Below are 12317 nucleotides of genomic sequence, written 5' to 3'. Positions count from 1 at the left end.
AGAATAGAATGAAAATTTCGAGATGACCTTCAAACACGTTTAGGGGGTTTTGAAAACTACGTAATATTGGAATGGATTGAATTACATCTTATATACAGTCCCTTGTAAGAAAAAAAAATAAATACTCTGAATTATAGACTGCTGTATAGCTGTGGGCATATTTCCAACTATATGTTACGTGTGTAACAATATTGGCCCCCAGGGGACAAAAATAAAGCTTTCAAAAAATAACGAATTGTAATTTTGTATGTATTCAAGTTTCGATTGATTCAATTTCAATCATTACGCGGCGACCCGTAATTATACTTCATTAATTAATTTCAAGATTGGGAAACTATATAATGATTGGAAATTTACATTGACATTGACCTCTAACCTCCGTCAAAATTATTCTAATAAACCAAATAATTCTGCATCTGTATATTTCTTTAAATTAAATTAAAAAATCCGCTACATCATAGGTCAATTTTAAAAATCCATGACCTTTCCCCTACCTTTTAGGTCAACTGTCAAAATTCCCCTGACATTTTCCCAATCTTGTGGATAAATTTTAAAAATTCCCTGAGTTGTGGCAAACCAAAGGTGGCATTAATAAAATAACCAAGCTCATTTGAATAATTTATGAGGCGTTAAATCATCCCTGGCGGTTTTTTAACATTGAATTCTATACCTACTAAATGGATAGAATTCGTCTATCCTACAAACCGAATTTAAATGATTTGACAGAGAGGAAGGAAGCCCACGTTGTGTGCATTAGTTTGTACAATATTTAGGGGCCCTATTCATAGTTGTATAAACTTCAAAACTTGGCGATAACGTCTCTTACAACAGCTGATTTAATATTCACTATATTATTATTTCAAATCTCTACTCTAGTCTACGCGCAAAGGCCCAACTTCAATTTACCGCCAGCGCATTCTTCCATTGTTCTCAAGTTCTCAAGGCGATTAGGTACTACAACCTAATTTTCACGGGGCCTAGGTTAAACTCACACTTACGCAAACAAAGGCTTAGAATATATTACTACAATAACAATTAATTTAACTGAAAACATCAATGTTTACAGAAGTAAAAGAATTAAAACGGCTTGATATTAATTAACCCTACGTTGTCAGACGGTGTGTGAACTGTGTTTTCTATTTTAAACTTTGATTGATTAAAATTAACATTCGTAGTGTATGAATTGTTAAGCCTAATTAGGGTTAAGGATGAGTATTGTGTATTAATTAATAATAAATGTACCTTTAGACGAAACGGGAGATGCCGCCGGGGATGTAATTCTTTGTTCGGAGTATCCTCCTAGAGTTTTTACGTCGGCCGTATTAAGCCTTGGCGGGGAATCCGCCGTAGGCCTACTTTGAGGCCGCATAAGAGCTACGGGTAACGTCGCCTTCATCGGCCGCGACATTTTTACAAAGTCTTTCTAATTGTCTTGATGCGCGAAAATGAACCCGGTTTAAAAAAATGATAAGTAAAACATCTTTTCCATTAATTAGGGTATTATTTAATTATTCACAAAGCGAAGCTGCGGGAAAATCTTTTTCTTACTAAAAACGAACCAAAAAATAAGCTCGCCTCCCCGGAGTGGCCGAAGACTGATACTGAAGTCTGCCAACCGCTAGGTAGCGCTTCCGTTAAGAACTTTCCCCGGGATTCGTGCCTCACGTGACACAAGGGAAGCCACTCCATTGGATCATCGGATATTTTTCCGTTTTCTAAAGGGCCAGTCTCCCAAACAATATTTGGAGTTTTTAAAGGGAAAGTCTCACGAGATCATTATTGAACCACTAATTTCGGACTTTCACTCTGATTTTCTAAGAGATAAGGGAAATTCCGAGTAGATCATATCCCAGTTTCTTCGCTTTCCAATAATACCTAAAACTAAGGATTACGACAATCAGTGCTCCAGTAATTAAGGAAAATCGCAGAAGACAGCGTTAATTCTCCCCATTCCAATCCTTGCACCTCAAAGGATCACTTTCAATAACTCTGGTTCTACAAAGAAATCCTTTAATTTACTAAATATCCAGAAGGCTCGATAAAAAAAAAATTAACAAAGAAATTCCCATAGGCTTTAATAACCAAAATAACCCACCAAATGTGCTATGACAAAACGTATTAAAATTACCTGCGGAGAAAATAGGCATAGATAAAGACAAAAGCAGTCGAGAAAAAAAGCCTTCTTCCTATAGCTCACTCACTTAGGTTGTTTAGTTTTTCGAGACAAACCATTAAGACAACCCAGTAGTCTCTCCCCAACTACGCTAAAATGTCACAACCGAACCGAGTCTGTTGCTATTTGCTGCAACCGAGACACTGGTCAACTGCTCAAGAAACCCAAGCACCTCTCGAAGCACTTTAGCGCGTGCGCCAGAGATATCAACCACTAAACCAAAACACTAAGGAGAAAATTGTAGGCGAGCAAGTGATAAAGGCGAAAACCTACAGAAGTGGATAGACCTTTACTTGAACATCAACAAATTGATCGCCAGCCAGGAGTTCGAGTTGCACAGGAAATACAATGAAGCCGACGTTCTAGGCGTTGTGTAGCACCCCCCCTCCCTCGCATACACCCCCATCCTGTTTCCCGCCGTTTTTAGGGGGACCCCGAAGCTAGCCGTGACATTGAAAAATCACGTCTCAGTCGGTATTCCGAAAATACACTAGACCCAAACCGGAACAACACATTTGGCTAATGATTACAATGGCTATGTTAAAGAATGGTCTCTCCATTCATATAATACGAATACGGGGGAAGGTTAATTGCTGTATTGAAAGCTGACACGACCCCCCCCTGTTCCCTAGTATTCAACTCTACCTGGTTTTAGAACGAGTATTTCATTTTAATCCAATTTAAATGGAAATTTCAGAGAACACTATATCAAGAAGCGATATCTAGTTTTCTAGGTAGAAGGTCTAAGATGCCGAAGTATTCGCACGCCAGAGTCCCAGTCTCCCTTTCAAAATACAAGGGGGGACGTAAAAGGAGGCCGGGCTATTTCGCTGCCTCTCCTCAGTGGGAAAATACGTAATTTTCGTCATTCGCGTCGCGCTGACGTGAGTTTTCAAGAACCAATGAGACGCTGGTTGTAATTTAGAGGCGGGGATTAACTCCGGACCTAAGATTGGACTGGAGATAAGGCTTGAAATGAGGCGAATTTATACCTTCTCCCTAGTAAACTAGATATCGCTTCTTGATAATATTATACCTCAAAAGAACGGCATTTTTTCTAAATATAATAGGATTATTCCTATTATATTTAGAAAAAAACTTAATTATCTCTTATTACAAAATAATTAGTACATTTAATTAGTCTTAAACATGACTTAGACTACCGCCGCCATTCGCCATTACTTCAGTGGTGTCTGCTAAACCGAACCTATTATATATTTGCAAATACTTCAATAGAATCACGAATACTTAAACACGAGTTTTAATTATAAACCAATGCCAAAATTTAATTAATTAATTAAAGTGGGCTAAATAAACTATAGTGAATAATAAAAACCCGACTGAATTTTGTACCAGGAGATCAAATAATTTTAAACCTAAATAAATAATTAAATACCAAGGGGGTCCGGGAGAACAGTATTCTCGTGTTACGAGAGCTATAGCTAGAAGAAGTATATAAAGATTCTACAAAAGTTTCCAGTTACATTTAAATCATTACGAACTAACAAGTAACGGGATACCTACATCAATTAAATCGAGCTACAAAAGGACCTAAGCTTAAGCCCCTTTGGGTGGAACTAGAGAATGAAAAATTCAAGAGGGAAACAAGATGTAATGTTATTAAAATTCTCCGTCTTTCCTTATCCCCTGTTTGGAATTTATTTTCTCTCTCTCTCTCTCTCTCTCTCTCTCTCTCTCTCTCTCTCTCTCTCTCTCTCTCTCTCTCTCTCTCTCTCTCTCTCTAACATCTTCAGGATTTAAGTTCTAGCAACAAAATCTCTGAAATATTACGCGTATAGCCATGAACCCGTCTATAGAGGACCGGCAAAGAAGTACTCCTAATCCCGTTAATAGTTTCAATCTTTGATTTCTTTGAATTTTAAATTGAACTTGATTTACTACAGGGTTGCCACGAAATTTTCAGATTCAAATTTCCAGATTTTCCCTGACCTTTTTTTTACAATTTTCCCTGACCTTTTCTTTACAATTTTCCCTGACCTTTTTTTTACAATTTTCCCTGACCTTTTAGGCTCCAATGTCATTGTTCTAAATATAACAAAACAACTGAGTTAAATTACATTTTTGAAGATTTAATTAAAACAATGTTAAAATTCTTAAATTCCCTGAACTCTTTGGCAAATTTTGAAATTCCCTGACTTTCCCAGGTTTTCCCTGACCTTTTTTACAATTTTCCCTGACCTTTTAGGCCCTATTGTCACTGCTCTAAATATAACAAAGCAACTGAGTTTAAATTACATTTTTGAACATCTAAGTAAAACATTATGAAAATGCTTAAATTCCCTCAATTTTTAGGCAAATTTTGAAATTCCCTGACTTTCCCTGGTTTTCCCTGACCCGTAACAACCCCGTATTAGAAAAAATACAGACTATAAGTTACGTTCCCATACCGTTATTATATAGGCCTATCTTTGTATTGTCAGAAATCACACAGTTTTCCTGTCCCTTATAGGGTGTTATAAGATCCATGGTACGCAATTCCTTGAAAAGCAATTTCCCTGATTTTAACACCATGCAGAGAAAGAGAGAGAGAGAGAGAGAGAGAGAGAGAGAGAGAGAGAGAGAGAGAGAGAGAGAGAGAGAGAGAGAGAGAGAGAGAGAGAGAGAGAGAGAGAACTTTCCAGGTGTGTCATTTTACACTGAAGTTATTTATAACGTTAGACTTTTAAGGGCCAAATAAAAGTACATTACATTTCACTACACAAAATTGCGGACGCTTCGTGATAGAACGTAATCTGTCCCAACCAAAATCCATACAGGATACTTAAGATACTAACTAACACACTGTTATAGCCACTAGGCCTAAGCCGAGGGGTCAGCTACTCGGAATAATCGGTGTAAATCGCATCAAATAAAAGGACTTTGGTGGACTGATAACATTGAAGTCCGAACCTGAGATCATTGTTGTGTTCCACGACCTTTACAAGCTCTATCCTTGGAAGTGCACAAGGAATTTGAGTGATTATACCCTCGAGCTAAGTCTAGCAAACAGTAGAAGCGGGATTATATAGGCGACATTTCCACCGAACAGGCTATAGCCCTCGCAGTCTTAATACCCCCCCTCTCCCCGGCCTTTCTGGAAGTCTTGGCCGACTATATCCTACAGAGGGGATGAAACCCCATAGGAAGCTAGAGCCTGGAAATGTCAACGAAACAGCAAAACATCAACTTCAGCTGTCTTTCCCTTTCCCGAGAATCCGACTAATGGTTTGTAGTACTAGGTATGTAAGATGTATTCTTTAGCTAAACTTTCCCAATGTACGTATTGTGTATTAAAGTTAGTCTACCAAGTCGTAACGAATGCCGTTCAGATGAAGAATAAAAGAAAAAGAAGTTAGGATAAGTTGCCATGCTGCAATTTATTCCCAATGCGTGCGCCAAGGCTTATGTCGCTTGTTCTAATTTGAAGCGGACGACGCATCATGTTTACTCAGTTAAAATCGCGCATCGGGAATAAGGTGGATTCGAACTAAACTTAATTTATTAACTCCTGGCAACATTAGGTGTGTCTATTTTCGATTTAATTCTAAATTAGGTCTAATTTAATTATTTAAACATAGTCACGTCAAGGGGATTGACACTTTTTTGAGTGTTGTGAGAAAGCCGACAAACAGGCGAACTCTATCCCATGTATTTCCCCATAGCCCCTGTAGAAATGTTTATCCCTCAATACAATCGTGTTCCGGGAAAAACTCGCTTTAAGGCGATATTTTTTTAACTAAGAGAGTTTGAAGTTGCGTAATTGTCCGCCATATTGAATAGAAATTGCACATGGTACTTACCCCATGCAGAATCAGGTTGTGCAGTAAAAATTAGGCCTAAACATAAGGCTTAACGAATTTAAACTGTTAATGTAATGAATGAACATTTTCCGCATTGTACTTGAATTTTATCTTCAAGTACTAAGAAAAGCTGTTATTTTTTACTACACTTTTATTTTAATTAAAGTTTTAAGCCTAAATTAAGACTGTTATCATTTTAATCAAAACGATACCTTTACCGCGACTTTTCTAATTTCCTTGGAAAAAGACGAGCAGACGAATTTCCCCAATTGGAAATTTGGAATGAGAGCTGAACATAAGCTGAGGAATGGTTTATCGGAAAATATTCAATAAAAACAACGCGGTACTTCGAATTTTTTTTTTTTTTTCTTTTGTAAGTTTGGGATGAAGACGATGATTTACAATTTTTAAAAATATTAATTTAATTGTGATTAAATATTACATTTAAGTAATAAGATTATACTTATCAAATATGTTGGAAATAATATTATTGTAAACTGTAAAGTTGACTTAGGCGGGGAGAGGGGGACATATTTTAGGAACAAAAATTAAACTTTTAATTATTTAAATTAAAAATTGACATATAGGCCTAAATATTTTTTTTACAGTTATGAAGCACCATATATGAACTGCATCGAATTTTATGTCTACAAATCGTCGATTATTAAGTCAAGGATGATGGGGGGGGGGAGGTGCGAAATCCGAGAGAAGTAGGCATGCGCGCTAACTATGGAACAGTTTAGGTCCGGTGGGACGCTAGAAATGGGGGGAGGAATACTCGGAAAAATGGCGGGCATTCTACTCCTGTTCAGACTAATCACGTCGACCGCCCGCCATTTTTCCGAGTATTCCTCCCCCATTTCTAGCGTCCCCCCCGGACCTAAACTGTTCCACAGTTCGCGCGCCTATTTCTCTCAGATTTCGCAACTTGATTAAGTCAAAATAATGTAATTATAGTTTTGTAATTAACCAAAAACGTTCCTAAAATAAAACAATAACAATAACACTCCTATAATTTTTATCTTTACATCCTAAAACACTTTTTTCACGACTAGCTGCGAACTTTCCATACAAAGTCTATTTTTGTGCGATGACCAAAGTTTATTAATTGATGTAAAATAATGTTACTCAATTAACAAACTCCTAATGAATGTTTATCTTACCATTTTTAAAGTTTTTTTTTTTTTAAAAAAAAAATCAAATTAAATGTAATTAAACATTTCGTTTCCGTTTTGTTTTCTCGCGATAAGGTTATTAGAAAAATAGTCTTACTTATATTTAAATATTGTCCTTTGTTAGACTAGAACCTCGTCTACTGGAGTGTTGTTTCTCTTTTTTTGTGCTTCTCGAAGAAGTTGCGGAGGAGGAAGGAGAGGAACGGAGAGAAAGTTGGCTACGAGGTCGTTTTAATTTATACATATCGCGAACTGGCGTTACTGGAGGGGTTGACAAATTTTGACGGGCGTTAGGGTTAACGCCGGGTCCAATTGTACGATGGAATAATGTGTTTGAAAGACATACAACGGGCGAAAAAAGCTGTAATGGGTATTCGCTAAAAATAAAATGAAATAAAAATACACGTATTATATTATTTTGTTTATTTTATATTTTTTATCTCGAAATAAATTAATGTAAAATATATACCAAGTTCCTGTCATAGGAGTCGCTTCGTTCCCGCTTATGATGAACAGAGGAAACAGAATTGAAAAGACACACCCACTGAAAATAAATATAATTTATATTAAAAGTTATTATACCTTAAAAGAATTTAGTTTTTCTAAATATAAAAGGAATTAAATATTAAATGATCTCTTATTACAAAGTAATAAGCATTTATTAGTCTTAAAAACGACAACTACTACGCCATCCGCCATTTTTTAAGTGGCGTCTGCTAGCCAGAACCCATTACCCCTACAGGATTGGTTGAATTCTCACAGGCTGAGAGAGGTAATGTTATGGTTCTATTTAGCAGACGCCACTAAAGTAATGGCAGGGCCCCCAGCCAAATTTTGAAAATATTTATAGGAATTATAGGACTTTTTTCATGAAAATATAGGATTTTATAGGACGTTTTTCCAGAATTATAGGATTATATAGGACACTAAAATATTAATTTTAATTTTTTTTAAAGAACCAGTACTGCAAACAAAGGCCGAGTAATTAAACAAAATGTTCAAAAACCATATACCCTCCATAGGATAGCATTACACCCAACTTTGGAGGCTCGTAACTCTGGTTCTACTATAGATAGGGGGATGTCCTTTGAGTATGTTATAGTCCTATTTGCCCCCCATCCAACCATACTAAAAATTTAGGGCTAGGACAAACGGGGGCCGAGATATTAAGCAAAATGTTCGTCTCCTCCGCAAGATTTGCGTCACACCCAATTTTTGAGGCTCGTAACTCGGGTTCTACTAGAGATAGGGGGATGTCCTTTGAGTATGTTATAGTCCTATTTGCCCCCCATCCAACCATACTAAAAACTTAGGGCTGTGACAAACAGGGGCCGAGATATTAAGCAAAATGTTCGTCTCCTCCACAAGATTTGCGTCACACCCAACTTTCGAGGCTCGTAACTCTGTTTCTACTATAGATAGGGGTATGTCCTTTGAGTATGTTATAGTCCTATTTGCCCCCCATCCAACCATACTAAACATTTAGGGCTAGGACAAACAGGGGCCGAGATATTAAGCAAAATGTTCGTCTCCTCCACAAGATTTGCGTCACACCCAACTTTGGAGGCTCGTAACTCTGTTTCTACTAGAGATAGGGGGATGTCCTTTGAGTATGTTATAGTCCTATTTGTCCCCCATCCAACCATACTAAAAACTTAGGGCTGTGACAAACAGGGGCTTCCAGAATAATAGAATTATATAGAACACTAAAATAAATGGTGGTGCACACTGAACGTTCTGTTCTATTTTTAACTAGTTAAGCTACAATACGAGGGAAACCATCCCCATTTCATGATATTTTTTAGACCCGAATCCTGGTTTAACCGATGGTTTGCTTAGAATTCGCCCAAATTTCAAAATTATAGGATTTTATAGGATTTTTGACGATTTTAACCAAAATTATAGGATTTTATAGGAATTATAGGACCTCTGGGGGCCCTGTAATGGCGGCGGAGTGATGTTACTTGTACTTTTCCTTTAATATTTACAATAAAATACAAATTAAATTAATTAAAAGACGATTAATTATTATTATTAATTACCTAATAAAATAAGAAGAAGGAAGCGCGGTTAAAATAGCTAATGGCATTCCAAATCCTACGAAATAAGGCCAATTGTGTTCTATGAAAGATAATCTCTTATGAAGCTCCCATCCTACAAAATAAATTAATTAATAATTAAATTAAAGTTAATTCAATTTCAATTGATTGTATGCAGTCTTAGAAGTCACTAAAATAAGGAAGGAATTATTTCTTACCCATATTAAACCATTTATATTCAAAGGCGTAAAGCGAGTATAATAGGCACAAATGGACTACGCTTATAATGTCCCCGAATGGAGCGATAGGCAAAAGGCTGACAAACATGCTCTATATAAAAACACAATTAAGCATTTAAATTAAATTAAATTAAATTAAAATTATACCGAAGCCTATAATCTCACCTGTAATAGGAAGAGTGCTTGTATTAAAACGCTAAACAAAGCATCAGCCACTAATTTGCTAACGCTTGAAAGAAATTGGGGTCTCCCTCTTAGGTTCCGATAAGCGCTATCCGCAATATCCTGGAACCATAAACTATTGACGACGCGACTTAAGAGAAATAAAGGTAAGACCCAAAGAGCGCTGAAAGTGAAAAGAAGAACCGGTTTCATCCAGGACCAAACAAAGGTTGATAATCCAGGAGTGGAACCAAATAAAGTCCCCATTAATGCTTGGAGACACGGAAGAACTCCGTGATGAAATACAAAAATGCTAAGCTGGAATTTTAAATTGTTTTATTCGTGAATGATTTTTTTGAATGACGTCACAAAAAAAAAAGAATATGAAACTTACCCAGAATACACCACCATTTAAGGCACAGCATTGCAAAATTCGATGGACTATTTTTGGATTTCTATTAAAAACATACATTAAGGTTTATTGGTCTGGTACAATTAAGGAAGTTTAACTTAATTAACAATAAATAATTAGTTTAAGCACTTACTCTCTTTTATTTATAGGTTTAGGAATGCCAGCTTGAGCCCTTCTTTTTGAAAGGACAGTTTCTGGTTGTTGCGACTGGGAAACGTCTTTACCAATCCTCAGCAAAGAGGAGGAAACATTTGCCAGCGTTACATTAGAACTTCTATCAACAGAGAGTTCTAATTTGGCTTTATCCAAATGGTAAATGGCTGTGATACCCAAAATGGCATCTCTAATGCCAACCGCTATTCCAATCACGATAAGCTAATGTTTTTCAATGGAAAAGTTACGTTATAACCCCTATATATTATGCTCAATGTCCACAAACACGATATAGTTGCCATATAGCCTATAATGACTTAAGAAGTTTAGGGACTTACTTTAATACTATCCATTGAAATTTTTGATATAATAACTGATCTATTTTCGAGTTAAGGGTTGTGCTCATCTTTTATGCGAGCCTAAATTAATAGAAATCGCACACTTTGGAGTTTGGAACCCTTTAAGTTAACTTCCCATTTCCAAAAATTCCCATAATCAAATATTGTAATCGTTAAACTTTTAATGACTTACGAACTATTTTGGTTTGATTTCCAGTCATGCGGGATTTAATTCTTGTTAAATCTAATAAAAAGAATTAACTTGAACTTAATTTTAATTAGCTACAAGACAAATTACGCAACCCCACTCTCCAGTAAACAAACACAGACTCACTGAGTGACTGAGTCGCACTATATTTTAAGCCTTGGCCGATTTGAAAAACTTAAGAACAATAGAGTAATGGCACCTACTTGCCTTTGACTGTATTAAGCTCTATGGGGAGTTAACATGGAGTGCCACTACTCTGACTGTGTCGAGTATTATTATCAAGACTACGACTTTTCGAGGCAATTTTAGACTTATTGTTTCACTGACAACTAACAAAGTTAGTTTTTTCATTCGCACTCGTGTAATTATTGAAATTGCCTAAATTTTAATTAAGACTAATCTAAGAAAAGATTAATAAGTTCACAATCAAGATTCAAGAACTTTGCAAAAGCACAATTTTCCCATTCCGCCATCCCGCCGCGGGTCCGCGATTATTTTCAAGGGAATGTCACCTTAAACTATTAATTTCAAGGGAATATCACCTTTTAATAAAATATTACACAAACTATTTGAAACCAATTTTTATTAAAAACAATATAGGCCTAACCACAATGATTAAAGTTTTAAGTTTTCAGTTCATTTAAAACTTCATGAACAATTTCTTCAGCATAATCTTCCTCTATAATTTCCATTAGCAACATTCCAACCAACTCCTTTCCAAATTTATTGTCAACTAGAATTTGGGACTTTGCCATCTAGAAAATTTATTTTAAACATTCTAATTACGTAATACGCGCCCCTAATTTGTCTAAAACAAACTCTGCTAAATAAAAAAATAAATTGTGAAAAAAAGTTCCGAATTACCTTTAGAATTTCACCATCTTTCATCCTGGTTGTGGACCATTTTTGGGGTCGTAGGTCAACATCGGGAGTTAAAAAATAGGGGCAAGGATGAGGTTCACCTATATCGGGAAGTAAATGAGGCATTTCTTCCGTTAATTCCTTTGTTTCGTGGTTTTGTTGAAAATAATCCAACCTTTTATCAAGAAAAAAAATAAATAAAAATTAAAATATATAACGATTGACGAAAAATTGTTGGTGCGAACAAGTCCCATACTGGTAACCATGGCAACGCGATATAAACAAAATTCTTTTATTTACATTTGGTTGGAATTTTGTCCACGAACAGGCGGGATTACTGCATAATGTGAACTACGTAGATCTGTAGGTGAAACTTGATAAGGAGTTTCCGTTGATGGACTATCAAGGCTTTTAAAATAATTATTAATTAATTTAATTAATTAAAATGCCAATTTTTTTTTACCTTGGTAACCGTGGGACAACTTTCCCACTACTGGAAGCCATAATGGCAAGGACTAAAGAAAGAAGTGGACTATAGAGTGCTGTCAGTTGTGACGTCAGATCCAAGGTTAAACGTCACGAGTCTGCCTTTAGCAATGGGCGGCCATGACAGTTACCGTTTTTTCTTTATGGGAAAACAGCATGGGTGACGTCACACCGGCGCTTCTGACAGCACTCTATAATTGAGTAGGGAATTATGGGTACTTGAGTATGATTTAACTAAATGTGAAAATGAAATTAAGTGTAATTTAAATGA

The 12317-nt window shown here is 36.1% G+C and overlaps 3 protein-coding genes across 8 annotated transcripts in view; all 3 read right to left on the bottom strand.

Moving 5' to 3' along the window:
• The window catches only part of LOC149673422 (uncharacterized), a 41066-nt gene extending 39447 nt beyond the window's left edge, over positions 1-1619 (bottom strand). The window contains exon 1 of the mRNA XM_089838981.1: positions 1243-1619. Coding sequence (XP_089695107.1) covers positions 1243-1408 — 166 coding nt within the window. The 5' untranslated portion in view covers positions 1409-1619. The remainder of the gene's footprint in view (positions 1-1242) is intronic.
• Positions 1620-6370: 4751 nt separating this feature from the next.
• tank (EI24 domain-containing protein tank) lies at positions 6371-11185 on the bottom strand. Of its 6 annotated transcripts, none has more exons than XM_089838952.1 (10): positions 10826-11185; positions 10685-10735; positions 10492-10594; positions 10134-10375; positions 9983-10043; positions 9592-9906; positions 9406-9517; positions 9191-9302; positions 7618-7692; positions 6371-7525 (listed from the first exon to the last, which is right to left on the bottom strand). In XM_089838952.1, the coding sequence occupies exons 3-10, from the start codon at positions 10504-10506 to the stop codon at positions 7252-7254; spliced, it is 1206 nt and encodes a 401-aa protein (XP_089695078.1). In that variant the 5' UTR covers positions 10507-10594; positions 10685-10735; positions 10826-11185; the 3' UTR covers positions 6371-7251. The 6 variants fall into 6 exon arrangements, with proteins under 6 accessions (XP_089695078.1, XP_089695073.1, XP_089695074.1 ...); XM_089838947.1 differs by having other exon boundaries at positions 10492-10572; XM_089838948.1 differs by having other exon boundaries at positions 10492-10572; positions 10834-11185.
• A 77-nt stretch (positions 11186-11262) lies between these two features.
• LOC149673420 (uncharacterized) lies at positions 11263-12256 on the bottom strand. Its single transcript, XM_089838954.1, has 4 exons — positions 12024-12256; positions 11861-11968; positions 11564-11735; positions 11263-11454 (listed from the first exon to the last, which is right to left on the bottom strand). Exons 1-4 carry the CDS (start codon positions 12062-12064, stop codon positions 11323-11325), a joined length of 453 nt encoding a protein of 150 aa, XP_089695080.1. The 5' UTR covers positions 12065-12256; the 3' UTR covers positions 11263-11322.
• Between the last annotated feature and the right edge of the window lie 61 nt (positions 12257-12317).

The sequence above is a fragment of the Phalangium opilio genome, unplaced genomic scaffold (genome assembly GCF_054372755.1).
Source record: "Phalangium opilio isolate 3A_F unplaced genomic scaffold, DU_Popi_V2 ptg000048l_1, whole genome shotgun sequence".
Classification (NCBI taxonomy): Eukaryota; Metazoa; Arthropoda; class Arachnida; order Opiliones; family Phalangiidae; genus Phalangium; species Phalangium opilio.
Note: the sequence above shows the minus strand (reverse complement) of the source record. Positions and strands in the feature narration are given on the sequence as shown.

What these genes read in the sequence shown, in the direction of transcription:
- tank (XM_089838952.1), bottom strand. An exon ending in ATATAAATGGTTTAATATGG is followed by an intron (nt 9,303 to 9,405) that starts GTAAGAAATAAT and finishes TTTATTTTGTAG; the next exon opens with GATGGGAGCTTCATAAGAGA. An exon ending in ACTCCTATGACAGGAACTTG is followed by an intron (nt 7,526 to 7,617) that starts GTATATATTTTA and finishes TTTTATTTTTAG; the next exon opens with CGAATACCCATTACAGCTTT.
- LOC149673420 (XM_089838954.1), bottom strand. Translation starts at nt 12,064, where the DNA reads ATGGCTTCCAGTAGTGGGAAAGTTGTCCCACGGTTACCAAG. An exon ending in GTTGTCCCACGGTTACCAAG is followed by an intron (nt 11,969 to 12,023) that starts GTAAAAAAAAAT and finishes TTATTTTAAAAG; the next exon opens with CCTTGATAGTCCATCAACGG. An exon ending in AAGATGGTGAAATTCTAAAG is followed by an intron (nt 11,455 to 11,563) that starts GTAATTCGGAAC and finishes TAAATTTTCTAG; the next exon opens with ATGGCAAAGTCCCAAATTCT.